The following is a 12,776-nucleotide window of genomic DNA, read 5'->3' on the forward strand; positions in this document are numbered from 1 at the left end:
GTAACTCAGGAAGGTGGAGGCTTGCTCTCTGGAGTTATTAGCTTTAGTATTGGGAATGTATATGTCAGGGAAATATAGAAAGGTCAGTTTTGACACCAGGTGATGTCACGCTTCAGTACGGCTCCATGATAAGTGTATAGACCAGGGGTGCCCACACTTTTTGGGCTTGCGAGCTACTTTTAAAATGACCAAGTCAAAATGATCTACCAACAATAAAAATGCTAAACATATATATATTTATTTATTTATATATATATATATATTGTCACGATCCTAGCCCTAAAGCTGAACTCGTGCCCAGCCTTGCTAGGGCTAAGGCCACCCCAAAGATACAAAATGCTAATGGAAGAGGTAGGGTAGTGAGCGGTAAGAAAGAATTTACTGACTGCCCCTTTAAGTCTGAAAAAATCCAGTTGCAGGGAGTGGAGGTTGATAAGAGGAACAGCCTGGAACAGCCTCTGAGACATACCTCTCCCTCTGCTAGTCCCCAGCTGAAGGTGATAAGCAAGAATGCAGGCAAACCTAAGAAGGCAGGACAGATAACTCCTCCCCCTCTGAGAACAGGGCGTGGGAAGTTGTGCAATTTAGAGGCTGCCCTCAGAAGGAGAAAGGCAGTATTTCCTGGGCCAGCTACAGGAGAGGACTCACCTGATGGAGCGCTTGAGCCCCAGGATATAGAGATGGCTGAAGCCGACACTGACCTTGGGACCAGCCAGCAGACAGTACCTGAACCCATGGACTGGACACAGACAGAAGGATTGCCTGAAGATTCCTGCATGGACTTGAGTTAAGTGGCAGTTCTGTATGGACTATTATAGCAATGATAAGCTAATGTGATGGTGTTCAAGGCAACAGAGAAGAAAAAAAACAACGTTTGTTTTGTTCCAAACTGTGAGTGATTGAATACCTGAAGTTTATGAGCTATGTTTTGACTGGGTTAAGATACCTGAGGGAAGTAAGTAGTTTTGGGGAGAATCCACTTACCATTTGGGTGGGTTAGTGGAGCCATTCGTGGCATTCTGTTTTGCAGAAAAGTTTAAAAGGTGGATTCACTTACTCCCCTCCCCCACATCAGCTTAGCTAAGCTGATTGGGAACAAGCCAGCAGAACTACAAGGCTTGGATGTAGCACTATCAAGAGTGCTAGCTTTATTGCTGAAGGCCTAGTGGAGTTTTAAGGCAGCAGCATTTTTGGACATTTATTTAGACCAGCTAACAACAATGTTTTTGGACTATGTGATTCTTTTCTTTTGTCTTTTCTGCTTACCTGAAGTAAGGTGGCAGTTGTGCTCTGCTGTTCAGACTCAACTATAATTTTGATTTATGGACTAGGAATCGCATTTGGGAGTCAGGACTGCCTGGAGGCAGACTCCCCCTTTTTGGGACACAATAAAGTGTTTTGTGTTTGAACCCTGAACTGACTATTGTGCCAAGTTTGTTCCATATTTGTTCCAGTGAGATCCAGCAGGACTTCCTACTTGGAGGAAGCACGTTACAGAGAGAGAGGCGTTGTAGTGAGCATTGTACTGATGTCCTGAAGACCAGGTATCGGCAGTGTTACAATTGTGGTGGCAGCGGTGGGATATAGCGCCTCCTGCTGGACATTTGAGGAACTTGGAAAAAAAAATAAAATTTTTTTTTTTGGACTTTGGAATTTGTTGTTTTAGTTTGATGTTTTAGTTTGTTATGTTAGTTCCTGTTCTGAAGGATCCAGTGTACGGACGCTTCCAGTGGTGTATCCAGCGTGAATACAGGACCAGGGTGATCCAGCCGTGTGGCGAGGAACCTGACTGGAGGGAAGCCTGGATGTGAATAAGAGGATAAAAACGCAGTAACGACTGGGGGCCAAGGAGGCCTAAAAACAAAAGGCGTAGACTCACCTTGCGCTCTGGTAAGAGGCTTGACCAGGGGGGGTGAGGGAGATTGGCTACCCCAGTAAATGGTACCGCACTTGGGTTGGTCTCTCTCTGTTTTTTTTTGTAGGAAGACCAACGTGATGGACCAACAACAGCTGATTGCTTTCCTGACAGCCGAAAGGCAAGAACAGAGAAAGGACTTGCAGACGGTGCTTAAATCCACCCAGGACTTATGGGAAGACAGCCAGAAGCAAGCCAGGCAACAGCACAATGAACTTGTGATGGCAATGGGTGAGCAGACCAAACTATTAGCTCAACTGCTACAGCGCCCATTCACAAGTACAGCCGGTGGGCCTGTCCAGAGCCTGGTAGCAGAGAGGACTACCTCCTTACAGGCCCCTGAAGAAAGTAAGGAACAGGCCCGGGGGGATAAGAATACAGGATCCCAAAGGCAGACCCATAAAACGGGGGGGTCCAAGCCCAGGGAGGTCTCACGGGAGAGGCTACGTTGTTTCTGCTGTGGGAAAGAGGGGCATACACAAAGATTCTGTAAAAAGAAAAGAGATTTTGTGTACGCCCGGGGACTAGCGGACAAGCACCCTAGGGAATATCGGGTGAAGGTCCTGGTAGCGGACAAAGAAGTCTTAGCTCTGGTTGACACAGGCGCCGAACAATCGGTGGTGTCAAGAAAACTGTGGGAAGAGCTAGGTGAAGGCCCAGGCACAGCGATGGAGAAGGTACCCATGAATACCCGCTTGGACACCTGAACCTTCAGTATAAGGGAAAAAAATCTCTCTTACCAGTGGCCGTATTAGATTCGGCGCCTTACCCCTTAATATTGGGACGGGACTGGCTAGTACAGGCACAGACAGGGAGGTTCAGCGGCGGTGAGAGACAGGGAGGATATGTGTTGGGCACTCAGGTAGAGGGAAGTATAATTGATGCTTCAGCAAGGACACGCAGATCCCGAGCGCAGAAAACAAAACAGTGGAAGCCTACGATTAGGTGGGCCCCACTGTCGGACCAGGCCAGGGCTCCCACACGGGCATACCCCAGGGCTGCGGGTTATGACCTGTATGCTGCTCATGACCAAGTTATCCCGGCTAAGGGAAGGGCCCTGATAAAAACTGACATTCAAGTGTCTCCCCCACCAGGTGCCTATCTTAGGGTAGCACCAAGATCCGGGTTAGCATTAAAACAGCTAATCGATGTAGCCGCCGGGGTCATTGACCCAGATTTTAGGGGTAATGTAGCGGTGCTACTAGTCAACCATGGTGACAAAGAGTACAGAGTGCAAGTCGGGGAACGAATTGCCCAGCTAATCTGTGAACGGATTTGGCATCCCAACCTAGCACAGTGGTCTCGCCTCCCAGAGACAGACAGGGGGGAACAGGGATTTGGATCCACAGGGGTAGGGACTCCGGAAAAGGGAGCTCACGCTGACTTAGGTCCCCTCCTGAAGGAAGAGAGTGAGGCTGCTAAGCTAGCCGACTTGGACGCGGAGATATTGAAATTAAGGGATGAGCTGACATCTACACGAAGGGATTGGGAGGCCAAGCTAAAATTGCAGGTAGAAGCCAAGTCTCAGGCGTGGGAGGATCAGTTAATGAGGAATAGGCAGCAGGCTAGGGATGAAAGCACTGCCCAATGCCAGAGAGAAGCGGAAAAACTGGCTGGTCTCATGGCGCAGGTGACCGCCCAACTGGAATTAGTCCAGGGTCAAGTAAAGGAAAGTCAGGCTCAACAGCAGGCGATCCAGAATAGTGTCAGGGAAATGGAGAACACTTGCGGTGAGCTAACCACCAGAACTGGCACGACAGAAGGTTGGGTGGCAAGGCAGAGATTGCAAGAAGAACAAATAGAGGAACACACTCAACACTTTGAGAAGGTCCTAGATACGTTTAAAGGAATGGATCAGGATCTTGAGGCAGTGAGGCAGCAAATTGAAAATATGCAGGAAAAAGAGTTAGGAGGTATAACTCAGGTTATATCAGCATTGGCTCAGAGGGTGGATGGTTTGGAAGCGGCCAAGAGTCAGGTTGATGGGGCTTTAGGAAAACCATACCAGCCACCGATCTTGAGATGGCCCGAGGACTTTGAGGACCCCGATCCGCCAATCTTAGAGCTAGCAAAAAAATTTAATAAACCAAGGAGACGCTACTAACGTGATGTCCTGTTTGCTCAGATGGTATTGTCAGACTTAGTGACAATGTAAGAAGGGAACCCCCTTTTCTTTAAATTAAAGGACAGTCAAATTTTTAGGGTAGGAGTATGTCACGATCCTAGCCCTAAAGCTGAACTCGTGCCCAGCCTTGCTAGGGCTAAGGCCACCCCAAAGATACAAAATGCTAATGGAAGAGGTAGGGTAGTGAGCGGTAAGAAAGAATTTACTGACTGCCCCTTTAAGTCTGAAAAAATCCAGTTGCAGGGAGTGGAGGTTGATAAGAGGAACAGCCTGGAACAGCCTCTGAGACATACCTCTCCCTCTGCTAGTCCCCAGCTGAAGGTGATAAGCAAGAATGCAGGCAAACCTAAGAAGGCAGGACAGATAACTCCTCCCCCTCTGAGAACAGGGCGTGGGAAGTTGTGCAATTTAGAGGCTGCCCTCAGAAGGAGAAAGGCAGTCTTTCCTGGGCCAGCTACAGGAGAGGACTCACCTGATGGAGCGCTTGAGCCCCAGGATATAGAGATGGCTGAAGCCGACACTGACCTTGGGACCAGCCAGCAGACAGTACCTGAACCCATGGACTGGACACAGACAGAAGGATTGCCTGAAGATTCCTGCATGGACTTGAGTTAAGTGGCAGTTCTGTATGGACTATTATAGCAATGATAAGAACATAAGAACATAAGAATTGCCATCTCCGGATCAGACCCATGGTCCATCGAGTCCGGCGATCCGCACACGCGGAGGCCCAGTCAGGTATACACCTGATTGTTCTAATCACCCATATCCCTCTATGCCTCTCATAAGGAGATGTGCATCTAATTTGCCTTTGAATCCTAGCACAGTGGATTCCTTAATAACCTCCTGTGGAAGAGCATTCCATGCGTCCACCACTCGCTGCGTAAAGCAGAACTTCCTGACATTTGTCCTGGACTTGTCACCCCTTAGCTTCAAACCATGTCCTCTTGTCCGTGTCACATTGGACAATGTAAATAATTTGTTTTTCTGCTCTATTTTATCGATGTCTTTCAGTATTTTGAACGTCTCTATCATGTCCCCTCGCAGCCTCCTCTTCTCAAGGGAGAACAATCCTAGTTTCTTGAGTCGTTCCTCATATTCCAATTTCTCCATACCTCTTATTAGTTTCGTTGCTCGTCTCTGCACCCTCTCCAGCAGTTTTATATCCTTCTTTAGGTTGGGAGACCAATGTTGTACACAGTATTCCAAGTGTGGTCTGACCATTGCTCTATAAAGCGGCATTATGACTTTCTCCGATCTACTTGTGATTCCTTTCTTTATCATGCCCAACATTCTGTTTGCTTTCTTTGCCGCTGCCGCACATTGTGCCGACGGCTTCAGGGTCCTATCTATCAGTACACCCAGGTCCTTTTCTTGTTCGCTCTTACCCAGAGTTGCTCCTGACATTCTATACTCGTGTTCCTTATTCTTACTACCTAAATGCATTACTTTGCATTTCTCCACGTTGAACTTCATCTGCCATTGCTCTGCCCATTTCTCTAGCTGATACAAGTCGCTCTGGAGTTCCTCGCTATCTTCCTGCGATCTGATTTCCCGGCATAGCTTTGTGTCGTCTGCAAACTTAATGATCTCACTGGATATTCCGCCTTCCAGGTCATTGATATATATATTAAATAGAATCGGCCCAAGTACCGAGCCCTGGGGCACACCACTAGTCACTTTCTCCCAGTCTGAGAACTTCCCATTTATGCCCACTCTCTGCTTCCTGTTTTCCAGCCATTTGCCTATCCACCTTTGTATATCTCCCTCTATTCCATGGCTTTGTAGTTTCCTGAGAAGTCTTTCATGCGGAACTTTGTCGAATGCTTTCTGGAAGTCCAAATAAATTATGTCCACCGGCATTCCACTATCAATTTGCTTGTTCACGGTCTCAAAAAATTGAAGCAAATTCGTTAAACATGATTTCCCTTTCCTGAACCCATGTTGACTGGGTTTCAGCAAGTCGTGTGTATCTAAGTGCCGGACTATGCTATCCTTGATCAGTGCTTCAACCATCTTTCCAGGGACAGACGTAAGGCTCACTGGTCTGTAGTTGCCCGGTTCTCCTCTCGATCCTTTCTTGAAAATTGGCGTGACATTCGCTATCTTCCAGTCATCTGGTATCTGTCCAGTTCTGATTGTCAGATTGGTGAGTTTTTGCAATAACTCTCCGATTTCAATCTTCAATTCTTTTAAGACTCTCGGATGAATTCCATCCGGTCCAGGGGATTTGTCACTTTTAAGTTTGTCGATCTGGTAGTATATCTGGTCCAACTCCACTTCAACTGTGGTGAGGCTGTCTTCTATTACTCCATTAAACACTTTCATTGCCTCTGGTATTTTTGCAGTATCCTCCTCCGTAAAGACAGACGCAAAGAAGGAATTTAGTTTGTCCGCAATTTGTTTATCTTCCTTAATGTACCCTTTTCTTCCCTGGTCGTCCAGGGGTCCCACCGCCTCTTTTGCGGGTTTTTTCCCTTTCACGTATCTAAAGAAGGGCTTGAAGTTCTTGGCCTCTTGCGCTATTTTTTCTTCATAGTCCTTTTTGGCATCCCTCACCGCCTTGTGACATTTCTTCTGTTCGTCTTTATGTTTTTTCCATGCTTCGGTCGTTTTGATGTGTTTCCATTTTTTGAAAGAGTCCTTCTTTTCTTTTATGGCTTCCTTCACCTGTCTGGTAAGCCATGCCGGTTCTCCCTTACCTTTTGTTCTCCCTTCCTTGGAGATCCTCGGAATGTGTAGGTTTTGTGCTTCTGTGATAGTACTTTTCAGTAGGGACCATGCCTGGTCTACTGTTTCAATTTTATCCACTTTTTTCTTGAGTCGTTGTTTCACCATGGCTCTCATGCGATCGTATTTGCCCTTTTTAAAGTTAAAGGTTTTGGTTAAGGTTTTGGCACTTTTTCTATTCCCGATGTCAAGCTTAAAGATGATCACATTGTGATCGCTCGTCCCCAGCGGTACCGTAACTTCTACTTCTTTTGTCGGTCCCGTGAGGCCATTTAGCACCAAGTCCAGGGTGACGTTGCCTCTTGTCGGCTCTTTCACCATTTGTTCCAGGAAGCAATCCCCTAGCGCCTCCAGGAACTTGGCCTCCTTGCCGCAGTTGGAGGTTCCTAGTTTCCAGTCTATCCTCGGGAAATTGAAGTCTCCCAATATTATTACATTGCCCGTCTTGCATTCTCGTTTGATTTCCTCTATCATTTCTAAGTCAGTTTCATCCGCCTGTCCCGGGGGACGATAAAAAAGGCCAATTTTCGTGGCTGCACTGTTTTGTCCAGGAATCTTGACCCAGAGGGACTCTAGCTTCTCTTTCGTTTCCATCGTAGCCACTTCAACAGATTCTATTCCTTCCTGCACATATAGGGCAATACCTCCACCTTTCTGCCCTACTCGATCTCTTCTATATAGTTTGTATCCCTGAAGTACTGTGTCCCATTTGTTTTCTTCATTCCACCATGTTTCTGTTATGCCAATGATTTCCAACTTATCATTTCTTGCTATTGTCTCTAGTTCCCCCATTTTGTTTCCTAGACTTCTAGCATTCGTATACATACATTTGAGTTCTCTTCGAGTTACTTTTATGGACTTTCTACTCTTTGCTGTCCTTACTGTTACTTTCACGGTATCCTTAACCGCTCCAGTGTTGTTTCCCTTGCTTGTTGTGCGGTCTTCCTCTCCTATGTCTGAGTTGTCCCTTTCTGCCTTGTCTTCCTTATTTGCTGTGAGATCGTCCTCTCCTGTGTATGAGTAGTAGCCCATTGTTCCTACATCGGGGCATCCTGTCGTCCGTGCCATCGACTGGTGGTCGACTGTCGGCTTTCCCCTATTTATTAGTTTAAAGCCTTCTCGATGGCCCTCTTCAAGTTGCCTGCCAATACTCTCGCTCCTTCCTTGTTGAGGTGTAGTCCGTCCTTTCTATAGTACTTGCTTTTCCCCCAGAACGCCGTCCAGTTGCGCACGAAGTCGAAGCCTTCTTCTTCACACCATCGTCTCATCCAGGCGTTAATAGCTTGCAATTCCCCTTGTCTCTTTCCATCCGCTCTTGGTACTGGGAGGATCTCGGAGAAGGCCACCTTCACCTCCCTGATCTTCAGCTGTCTTCCAAGTGAGCGGAGCTGGCCCTTCATCTCTTCCCTGTCATACTTCCGTCCGCTTACATCATTTGTTCCCACGTGGATGAGCACAGCTAATGTGATGGTGTTCAAGGCAACAGAGAAGAAAAAAAACAACGTTTGTTTTGTTCCAAACTGTGAGTGATTGAATACCTGAAGTTTATGAGCTATGTTTTGACTGGGTTAAGATACCTGAGGGAAGTAAGTAGTTTTGGGGAGAATCCACTTACCATTTGGGTGGGTTAGTGGAGCCATTCGTGGCATTCTGTTTTGCAGAAAAGTTTAAAAGGTGGATTCACTTACTCCCCTCCCCCACATCAGCTTAGCTAAGCTGATTGGGAACAAGCCAGCAGAACTACAAGGCTTGGATGTAGCACTATCAAGAGTGCTAGCTTTATTGCTGAAGGCCTAGTGGAGTTTTAAGGCAGCAGCATTTTTGGACATTTATTTAGACCAGCTAACAACAATGTTTTTGGACTATGTGATTCTTTTCTTTTGTCTTTTCTGCTTACCTGAAGTAAGGTGGCAGTTGTGCTCTGCTGTTCAGACTCAACTATAATTTTGATTTATGGACTAGGAATCGCATTTGGGAGTCAGGACTGCCTGGAGGCAGACTCCCCCTTTTTGGGACACAATAAAGTGTTTTGTGTTTGAACCCTGAACTGACTATTGTGCCAAGTTTGTTCCATATTTGTTCCAGTGAGATCCAGCAGGACTTCCTACTTGGAGGAAGCACGTTACAGAGAGAGAGGCGTTGTAGTGAGCATTGTACTGATGTCCTGAAGACCAGGTATCGGCAGTGTTACAATTGTGGTGGCAGCGGTGGGATATAGCGCCTCCTGCTGGACATTTGAGGAACTTGGAAAAAAAAATAAAATTTTTTTTTTTGGACTTTGGAATTTGTTGTTTTAGTTTGATGTTTTAGTTTGTTATGTTAGTTCCTGTTCTGAAGGATCCAGTGTACGGACGCTTCCAGTGGTGTATCCAGCGTGAATACAGGACCAGGGTGATCCAGCCGTGTGGCGAGGAACCTGACTGGAGGGAAGCCTGGATGTGAATAAGAGGACAAAAACGCAGTAACGACTGGGGGCCAAGGAGGCCTAAAAACAAAAGGCGTAGACTCACCTTGCGCTCTGGTAAGAGGCTTGACCAGGGGGGGTGAGGGAGATTGGCTACCCCAGTAAATGGTACCGCACTTGGGTTGGTCTCTCTCTGTTTTTTTTTGTAGGAAGACCAACGTGATGGACCAACAACAGCTGATTGCTTTCCTGACAGCCGAAAGGCAAGAACAGAGAAAGGACTTGCAGACGGTGCTTAAATCCACCCAGGACTTATGGGAAGACAGCCAGAAGCAAGCCAGGCAACAGCACAATGAACTTGTGATGGCAATGGGTGAGCAGACCAAACTATTAGCTCAACTGCTACAGCGCCCATTCACAAGTACAGCCGGTGGGCCTGTCCAGAGCCTGGTAGCAGAGAGGACTACCTCCTTACAGGCCCCTGAAGAAAGTAAGGAACAGGCCCGGGGGGATAAGAATACAGGATCCCAAAGGCAGACCCATAAAACGGGGGGGTCCAAGCCCAGGGAGGTCTCACGGGAGAGGCTACGTTGTTTCTGCTGTGGGAAAGAGGGGCATACACAAAGATTCTGTAAAAAGAAAAGAGATTTTGTGTACGCCCGGGGACTAGCGGACAAGCACCCTAGGGAATATCGGGTGAAGGTCCTGGTAGCGGACAAAGAAGTCTTAGCTCTGGTTGACACAGGCGCCGAACAATCGGTGGTGTCAAGAAAACTGTGGGAAGAGCTAGGTGAAGGCCCAGGCACAGCGATGGAGAAGGTACCCATGAATACCCGCTTGGACACCTGAACCTTCAGTATAAGGGAAAAAAATCTCTCTTACCAGTGGCCGTATTAGATTCGGCGCCTTACCCCTTAATATTGGGACGGGACTGGCTAGTACAGGCACAGACAGGGAGGTTCAGCGGCGGTGAGAGACAGGGAGGATATGTGTTGGGCACTCAGGTAGAGGGAAGTATAATTGATGCTTCAGCAAGGACACGCAGATCCCGAGCGCAGAAAACAAAACAGTGGAAGCCTACGATTAGGTGGGCCCCACTGTCGGACCAGGCCAGGGCTCCCACACGGGCATACCCCAGGGCTGCGGGTTATGACCTGTATGCTGCTCATGACCAAGTTATCCCGGCTAAGGGAAGGGCCCTGATAAAAACTGACATTCAAGTGTCTCCCCCACCAGGTGCCTATCTTAGGGTAGCACCAAGATCCGGGTTAGCATTAAAACAGCTAATCGATGTAGCCGCCGGGGTCATTGACCCAGATTTTAGGGGTAATGTAGCGGTGCTACTAGTCAACCATGGTGACAAAGAGTACAGAGTGCAAGTCGGGGAACGAATTGCCCAGCTAATCTGTGAACGGATTTGGCATCCCAACCTAGCACAGTGGTCTCGCCTCCCAGAGACAGACAGGGGGGAACAGGGATTTGGATCCACAGGGGTAGGGACTCCGGAAAAGGGAGCTCACGCTGACTTAGGTCCCCTCCTGAAGGAAGAGAGTGAGGCTGCTAAGCTAGCCGACTTGGACGCGGAGATATTGAAATTAAGGGATGAGCTGACATCTACACGAAGGGATTGGGAGGCCAAGCTAAAATTGCAGGTAGAAGCCAAGTCTCAGGCGTGGGAGGATCAGTTAATGAGGAATAGGCAGCAGGCTAGGGATGAAAGCACTGCCCAATGCCAGAGAGAAGCGGAAAAACTGGCTGGTCTCATGGCGCAGGTGACCGCCCAACTGGAATTAGTCCAGGGTCAAGTAAAGGAAAGTCAGGCTCAACAGCAGGCGATCCAGAATAGTGTCAGGGAAATGGAGAACACTTGCGGTGAGCTAACCACCAGAACTGGCACGACAGAAGGTTGGGTGGCAAGGCAGAGATTGCAAGAAGAACAAATAGAGGAACACACTCAACACTTTGAGAAGGTCCTAGATACGTTTAAAGGAATGGATCAGGATCTTGAGGCAGTGAGGCAGCAAATTGAAAATATGCAGGAAAAAGAGTTAGGAGGTATAACTCAGGTTATATCAGCATTGGCTCAGAGGGTGGATGGTTTGGAAGCGGCCAAGAGTCAGGTTGATGGGGCTTTAGGAAAACCATACCAGCCACCGATCTTGAGATGGCCCGAGGACTTTGAGGACCCCGATCCGCCAACCTTAGAGCTAGCAAAAAAATTTAATAAACCAAGGAGACGCTACTAACGTGATGTCCTGTTTGCTCAGATGGTATTGTCAGACTTAGTGACAATGTAAGAAGGGAACCCCCTTTTCTTTAAATTAAAGGACAGTCAAATTTTTAGGGTAGGAGTATGTCACGATCCTAGCCCTAAAGCTGAACTCGTGCCCAGCCTTGCTAGGGCTAAGGCCACCCCAAAGATACAAAATGCTAATGGAAGAGGTAGGGTAGTGAGCGGTAAGAAAGAATTTACTGACTGCCCCTTTAAGTCTGAAAAAATCCAGTTGCAGGGAGTGGAGGTTGATAAGAGGAACAGCCTGGAACAGCCTCTGAGACATACCTCTCCCTCTGCTAGTCCCCAGCTGAAGGTGATAAGCAAGAATGCAGGCAAACCTAAGAAGGCAGGACAGATAACTCCTCCCCCTCTGAGAACAGGGCGTGGGAAGTTGTGCAATTTAGAGGCTGCCCTCAGAAGGAGAAAGGCAGTCTTTCCTGGGCCAGCTACAGGAGAGGACTCACCTGATGGAGCGCTTGAGCCCCAGGATATAGAGATGGCTGAAGCCGACACTGACCTTGGGACCAGCCAGCAGACAGTACCTGAACCCATGGACTGGACACAGACAGAAGGATTGCCTGAAGATTCCTGCATGGACTTGAGTTAAGTGGCAGTTCTGTATGGACTATTATAGCAATGATAAGAACATAAGAACATAAGAACATAAGAATTGCCATCTCCGGATCAGACCCATGGTCCATCGAGTCCGGCGATCCGCACACGCGGAGGCCCAGTCAGGTATACACCTGATTGTTCTAATCACCCATATCCCTCTATGCCTCTCATAAGGAGATGTGCATCTAATTTGCCTTTGAATCCTAGCACAGTGGATTCCTTAATAACCTCCTGTGGAAGAGCATTCCATGCGTCCACCACTCGCTGCGTAAAGCAGAACTTCCTGACATTTGTCCTGGACTTGTCACCCCTTAGCTTCAAACCATGTCCTCTTGTCCGTGTCACATTGGACAATGTAAATAATTTGTTTTTCTGCTCTATTTTATCGATGTCTTTCAGTATTTTGAACGTCTCTATCATGTCCCCTCGCAGCCTCCTCTTCTCAAGGGAGAACAATCCTAGTTTCTTGAGTCGTTCCTCATATTCCAATTTCTCCATACCTCTTATTAGTTTCGTTGCTCGTCTCTGCACCCTCTCCAGCAGTTTTATATCCTTCTTTAGGTTGGGAGACCAATGTTGTACACAGTATTCCAAGTGTGGTCTGACCATTGCTCTATAAAGCGGCATTATGACTTTCTCCGATCTACTTGTGATTCCTTTCTTTATCATGCCCAACATTCTGTTTGCTTTCTTTGCCGCTGCCGCACATTGT

The 12,776-nt window shown here is 47.6% G+C and overlaps 2 protein-coding genes across 2 annotated transcripts; both read left to right on the top strand.

The window, feature by feature from the left end:
- Positions 1 to 1,995: 1,995 nt before the first annotated feature.
- On the top strand, positions 1,996 to 4,019 carry LOC117364228. Its single transcript, XM_033953241.1, has 2 exons — positions 1,996 to 2,306; positions 2,576 to 4,019. The coding sequence occupies exons 1-2, from the start codon at positions 1,996 to 1,998 to the stop codon at positions 4,017 to 4,019; spliced, it is 1,755 nt and encodes a 584-aa protein (XP_033809132.1).
- A 5,377-nt stretch (positions 4,020 to 9,396) lies between these two features.
- On the top strand, positions 9,397 to 12,164 carry LOC117364229. Its single transcript, XM_033953242.1, has 2 exons — positions 9,397 to 9,707; positions 9,977 to 12,164. Exons 1-2 carry the CDS (start codon positions 9,397 to 9,399, stop codon positions 11,418 to 11,420), a joined length of 1,755 nt encoding a protein of 584 aa, XP_033809133.1. The 3' UTR covers positions 11,421 to 12,164.
- Positions 12,165 to 12,776: the final 612 nt, after the last annotated feature.

Source organism: Geotrypetes seraphini, chromosome 7, assembly GCF_902459505.1.
Source record: "Geotrypetes seraphini chromosome 7, aGeoSer1.1, whole genome shotgun sequence".
Classification (NCBI taxonomy): Eukaryota; Metazoa; Chordata; class Amphibia; order Gymnophiona; family Dermophiidae; genus Geotrypetes; species Geotrypetes seraphini.

Excerpts from the sequence above, each read along its gene's own strand:
- LOC117364228 (XM_033953241.1), top strand. The coding sequence starts at position 1,996 with ATGGACCAACAACAGCTGATTGCTTTCCTGACAGCCGAAAGGCAAGAA. Across the intron at positions 2,307-2,575 it reads AAGAATACAGGATCCCAAAG|GCACAGCGATGGAGAAGGTA; the intron begins GCAGACCCATAA and ends GTGAAGGCCCAG.
- LOC117364229 (XM_033953242.1), top strand. The coding sequence starts at position 9,397 with ATGGACCAACAACAGCTGATTGCTTTCCTGACAGCCGAAAGGCAAGAA. Across the intron at positions 9,708-9,976 it reads AAGAATACAGGATCCCAAAG|GCACAGCGATGGAGAAGGTA; the intron begins GCAGACCCATAA and ends GTGAAGGCCCAG.